This window comes from Octopus bimaculoides, chromosome 2 (genome assembly GCF_001194135.2).
Source record: "Octopus bimaculoides isolate UCB-OBI-ISO-001 chromosome 2, ASM119413v2, whole genome shotgun sequence".
Classification (NCBI taxonomy): Eukaryota; Metazoa; Mollusca; class Cephalopoda; order Octopoda; family Octopodidae; genus Octopus; species Octopus bimaculoides.
This window is the reverse complement of record NC_068982.1, coordinates 87,930,475-87,936,840: the sequence shown is the minus strand read 5'-3', so window position 1 is coordinate 87,936,840 and position 6,366 is coordinate 87,930,475. Positions and strand designations below refer to the sequence as shown.

At 32.1% G+C, this 6,366-nt stretch overlaps 1 protein-coding gene across 1 annotated transcript in view; it reads right to left on the bottom strand.

Moving 5' to 3' along the window:
• Nucleotides 1-6,366, bottom strand: part of LOC106875763 (villin-1) — a 158,675-nt gene that overhangs the window by 11,254 nt on the left and 141,055 nt on the right. The window contains exons 18-20 of the mRNA XM_014924026.1: nucleotides 6,145-6,235; nucleotides 5,345-5,434; nucleotides 901-1,014 (exon numbers count right to left, since the gene is read on the bottom strand). Coding sequence (XP_014779512.1) covers nucleotides 901-1,014; nucleotides 5,345-5,434; nucleotides 6,145-6,235 — 295 coding nt within the window. The remainder of the gene's footprint in view (nucleotides 1-900; nucleotides 1,015-5,344; nucleotides 5,435-6,144; nucleotides 6,236-6,366) is intronic.

Genomic DNA, 6,366 nt, shown 5'->3' with positions numbered 1-6,366 from the left:
TAATGAAATTAGATATATACAATCAGTGATATAAATGCATTTAAGCAATCGCTGGGTGCGAACCTTCACTTCTACATTGCTTTCAATGACAGAATTATCACATTAAAAATTATGTTGCTCCTCGTGCGCGGTTATTTGAAGTCTTTTATCATCGGCTCCAAGTGTAAAGAAACGTTCCTGACACAACCTTAATTCTAAACTAAATAATTAATTTGGTTGTTAAAATAAAAACAGATTCTAAAACTGGCCGTTATGCATAATTAGTATTTATATTAGAGAATGTTCACTGATGAGACATAAAGTACAATGGTAGAATACCAACTCAAAATAGCAATGACTTTTTAGATTAGTAAACATAAGTCTATATGACATCTCACGTCATAGTATGTCTTAGCAAATATATTTTGTTTTTGCTTTTGGTACAGGCCCTAACACAGCTGACTGCATTCCACCAGGGGTCATATCGCCTGCTTTTTCATGTGGTATGTATACTGGATGTCATCATCCAAATGTACCTCATTGTGATTTTTGAGACTTGTTGCAGACATTTTTAAGAGGTAAAGAAACCTGTCAGGAGCTCTCCTGTTGACTCGTACACATTAGGTTGTCAGAAAAAAAATCTTTCTGTTTTTGTTTCTCATTTATTCTAACCTTTGGGACTGGTACAAGAAATATAACACAACTTTTTGTCATTCTACAATTTTTATTTATCATTTTTAAAATTTGAATAAATGTTATCTCTTTTCAGACATATGAGATGGAGTGCCAAATAGAACGAATTTATCTGACAACCCAATGCAGATTTGCATGTGTGTTTATGTATGTTAGCTTTACGTTCACACGGATTTTAAAGTTTCTGTGGGATTTATACGATTTTATTGAAAGAAAATATCATCTTACCAGAATTAGCATATTGGCTTGTTTTTTATCATCGTGCCTTACGTCTTTCCCAATCCAGAGAAAGATGGAATCCCATGTGTCTATTAACATGATATCATCAGGAATAAGATCTTTCTGTGTAAAGAAAATCATAAAAATCAAAATATGAAGAAAACAATTAGTAACTAATGAACGTGGTAAAACTTTAGTTTTATAATTATCTCGAATTCCATACCTCAGAAGTTCAATTCGTGATGAAATTGGAATATTTGCTATAAACGCTGCAGTAAAAATTATTTATCATCATGTTCTATCAACGGACATCTTGTTATATTTGCATTGAACTAGTGATTCTTTTCTACTCTAGACACAAGGTCTGCAATTTTGGGGAAAGAGGCCAGTCGATTACATCGACCCCAGTACGCAACTGTACTTAATTTATCGACCCCGACAGGTAAAGTCGACCTCGGCGGAATTTGAACTCACAACGTAAAGACAGACGAAATACTGCTAAGCATTTCGCCCGGCGTGCTAACGTTTCTGCCAGCTGGCAGCCTTCTGCATTGAACTAGTGATTATTAAATCTATTGACATTTATCACAACACAAGGCCAAATGAATCAACAGGAATATCGTCCTCCCGCTCTGTTAGCTAACACTGTCAACTCAGCCAACTCTCTAAACCAGTAATTTCGATTAATTGCCGATTTCGAATTCCAGTAGTGTTAATTTCCCAAAATGTTATTGATGGTCTATAATTTATGTATTGGCCGTTGGGTCATAAATAGAAGATTATCTTTATTTTTAAAAATCTCATGTATTTCAAACAAAAAGCTAGATTAAATAAGCACCACATTTCATAGCATATAATACGCACATTTTTGTAAACAAAAATTCTCAACGAATCCGCTCAAGACTTATATGCCAAGCTGGACCTATACTACATGCCTTAATACACTAAAAGTTTCTTTTTTATCTTTCGTAGGTTTTTTTTCTGAATATTCACTGCTGAAACTAGAGTACGTCTAGTGTACCTGTGCATCTTTATACTATTAGATATGGTATGATTGAGATATGTCTTAACAAAGCCAGGTTGTCTAGTACGAAACAAATCACAAGATTAAGATATATGAAATATGTTATCGATCGAATTCATTCCCAGTTAATGCAATATTGTTATAAGTCAACAACATGCCTTACACTAGATAATCGATTTCAGCATATTATTCTGTGCTAACATATCATTGACTTTCGAGAACATTGTTTCTGTCACAGACTACTTCATAAACATTTCACATTGATAAGGGCAACCATCATAACAGTCTGTCCTTTACATGATAGTAATTGTATTTCCCTTAGCAGCACTTGCATACGTAGAATAAATTTTTCTTCGTTGGTCGTTGCCAATCAAATCCTATTGATGTTTTTTTTTAAATAGGCGCAGGTATGACAGTGTGGTTAAGAACCCCGCTTTGCAACCACTTGGTTTAGAGGTCAGTCCCAACGCGCAGCAGGCTAGGCAACTGTCTTCTACTACAGCCCCGTACTGACCAATGCATTGTGAGTGGATTTGGTCGACGAAATCTGTGTGGTAGCCCGTATATATACATATTCAAACGTGCATATATGTGTGCATCTTTCTGTCTGTATTTGTCACCCTCACCACCACTTCACAATCGTTGTTTGTTTGTTTATGTTCCCATAACCTAGCGGTTCAGCAACAGACACCAATAGAGTAAGTAACAAGCTTCAAAGAAAAAAAAGCATCAGTACTAGAGGTTTTTTTTACTACACTGCTCGAGGCGGTGCCCCAGCATGATCACAGTCCAACGACTGAAACAAGTAAACGATAGAAGATATCAATTACAATTTAATATACATTCTTCTCTGTAACACCTGCAATGACAAATACAATGCATCATACGTACACGTTTAAAACCTTAATGACTGTTCCGTTGTATGGTATATTTTCCTTTTGAAACGTGTTCAAATCATGTATGGGACATGAATACGTTCATTAACTGTTTGATAGAAATTAATATTCTATACTAGACGATATTACACTTAGTTTTATTTCACATAATCAAATAAGCTCCTGTTACCGAAAGGAATTTCAGTAACTAAGATAAATAACCAAATATATTATTTGACTGACGAATGTCATTCTGTACGATGTATCTTATATATATAATAAGATGGATACATAGATGTCAAAACAATCGTAACATTCTTGTTGGCAATTGCTATGAAATTAATTGGATAACTTTCTGTATCCTCCTTATATAACACGATATCAGCTTTCATCAAGCAGGCCTTTGTGTCAGGTGAGATCAACCGTACCTATTTACAGAGAGAGACAGTGTATCTAGTATTATTTCAGCTTAAGTGTTCTGGTGATATTTGTTTCGGTACCTTGTGTTCTTAGTTTAAATCTTGATATGGCCTACTTGGATGGTAAACTTCCTTCGTCACCCAATTTAACACCGCAACCTGGGCCTTAAGTAACTTTAGCGGAATTTAATTTGTTACAAATATTGGACCACACTTTCGGCTTAACGATCCCTTCCTTCCTACCAATAGTGTTGGAGGCTCCGTAATGGATCATGACTATTACATTCCTTCCTAATTAAAGGACAAATTAATGTTCGTTTTAAGTCCCGTTAGGTCAACTTTGACTTTCTTCACCGTCAGTTTGATATAATCTGCAGCTACGTTCTCCGAGAGCGAATCCAATCCTGCACATTTCTCCCATATACTTATAGAGTTATGTAAATCTGCAAGACTACTATTAAATATGCACTAGAAAAGTGTATTCAATTATCAGAAATAATTTCGTAAAAAATCAAAACTTTAATGAAAACCATTTAATTCTTGATTTTCACTCTATAACAAGTTCAAATACTTTAAACGCGCACGCGCGTATTAAAATTGTAAATATAATTTCATCAATTCAATTATTGTACAGCAGAGACAATTACAAACAAAATTTGAATCATAAATTTTATACATATATATTCTTATGAAAATTAGCTGTATGAGAAATATATTGAAATGTAACCAGTTTAAAAGCTATTACCGATTATATGAAGGTTTCGTTAATGTCATTTAATGTTGAATCGAAATTAATTTATATTTGGGGAAACATCTAAATAATGATATTGCTAACAGAAAACAAATTACAATTAGATATCTGGCATTAATAGCACTTTGTTGAATGTACAAACACACTTAATACTTAATAACTGATTTTTTTTTAATGCTAATGTTTTTTCTCTCAATTTTTCAGTTTGTTTATTTTTTATTTTATTTTCATTCTTTAGTGAAAAATAATGATACTTTGCACTTGTAGCTACAGCGATATTATACTTAATTAAAATGAAAATTCAAAAATGTTTGTAAAAGAAATTCAAAGCATAAATGCTATAAACGAATATTTGTTTCATTAAATGTATATGACGCAGATAAATTGTCAAAACACTCACTCAAAAAACAAAAAAAAAAACTATTCCAAAATATTTTAAATACCATCCTATATAACATTTGCTTAAATTGCCTAACATCAAATTTCTGCCTCAGATACTTCACAGAATATCATGAAACCTTAAATTAGTAATACAAAATATTTGAAGTTATAAAAGTGATGATTATGTGCTATTGAATATCAGTCCAAATTTATTTTCGGTTTTCAAATACTTTAATTTAACAAAATACTATAGAGTCCAGAATAGAAATTACTTGCAACTGGGAAAGAATATGCTCATACATTTCAACCGATTATAATTTCAAGTAATTGATTGCGAAAAGTTTTTTCAGGTCGTTTTTTAGTAGGTAACTAGGTTTCTTTACGTTCATTTAACTTTCACAAAACTCCTGTTAATTACGTTTTAATTCCCTTTGCTTTTAACGATCATTTGAACAAATACATAGTATGTATTAAAATGTACAGAGAAGTTAGAAAAGTTAGTACGTTGAGAATTACTTGAATGTTTATAAATAGGTATTATTCACTGTATATTATTTTAATCCTGATCGGATTTGAAACATTACATCATAAATACATTACATCATTTGACAGTCGATTCTCGTGACCGCCGTCGTTTTGGCAACTTATGTGTAGCTAATGTGATAACATATGTTATCAATTTGTTAGTTATTATATGATTAAGAATGATGTGGTCAACGACTATGCATAAAAGATTATCAAGAATTGACTGACAGTATCCTCGACATACGAATGTGTATAATTAATAGTGTATAGTTAATAGTGACTCTAAATAGTAAATAATGTAAAGAAACAAGGATCTGGGAAACATAACTGAATACTTCAGCATACCAGATGTAACAGACTCATAAATCTGATTCGTGGTTAACGCACTACCTCTCTTCAGTATTCACACACTAACAAACAGTTACCATGATTATACACAATTCGTCCTGTTGAAACAAATTTAAAACTCAAAACTCACTTGTTCAAAGTTATATATTTCTTCCACTTTCATTGGTTCCGAGATTTTACTGAAACAGAACAGTCGAGGCCTGTGTTCTGCCTTTAGATTCTGAAAGAAATATAGTTTGATTGATTTCTTGAATTCAATATTCATAACATATTATTATTGTCTTTTTAGTGATATTGTTATTTTAGAACTTGCGTTCCAGCGAACGCGTCACTAGAATTAGTTTCCGCTTAAATTTCTCGTTTGTTCGGTCGGTAATTTATGTTGATAGGAACTGAAGCATGAGTCGAAAATATACCTTAACGGTTTAGCGGTGTGGGTTTGCTTTCAAATATAGTTGTTGCTACTGTTCTTCCTTTTTTTACAAGCTAGGAGAAGAAATTCATATCAACATGAAGTCAAAATATGTTCCGTACAGTGTCAGCCTTATGAAACATAAACAACAAATTAATTACTGTCGGAAGAAAACTTCGCAGCTGAATAGACTTTGTTTTGGTTTTTGATTAAGTAGATACAATATATCGATTAATAATTGATTATGCATTATGTATTTCTACAGTACATATCTATTTTATATATTATGTTCTGATAATAAATTGAGTAGTCAAATAAAATTGTTGGCTTGTTTTGTTTTGAATCTAATATAAGTGATTTACTATGGCTTCCTCCTCACTAGGAACATTTATTTTAGTCAATAATATTGTACGTGTAATAAATAAAGAAATGACTTTTTAAAATGCTTCATAACTGTCACTTCATTTTTGCAATGTAGGGTGTTATATGAACATTCGCTATATAAAAATATATTGTACCTGTATCTGTTTATCGTTCATATAAGGCTCGAAACCACCAAGGCAATTCCAAAATTCTGGCTTTTCATGACCCTCTGGAATGAATGTGGCTCTAAAGACAAAAACAAAAGAAAAGTGAATGTACAAATCTTTATCTTAACTAAATCTTATACACACACACACACACTCATACACATATACACGAATATATATATATATATGTATATATATATATATATATAT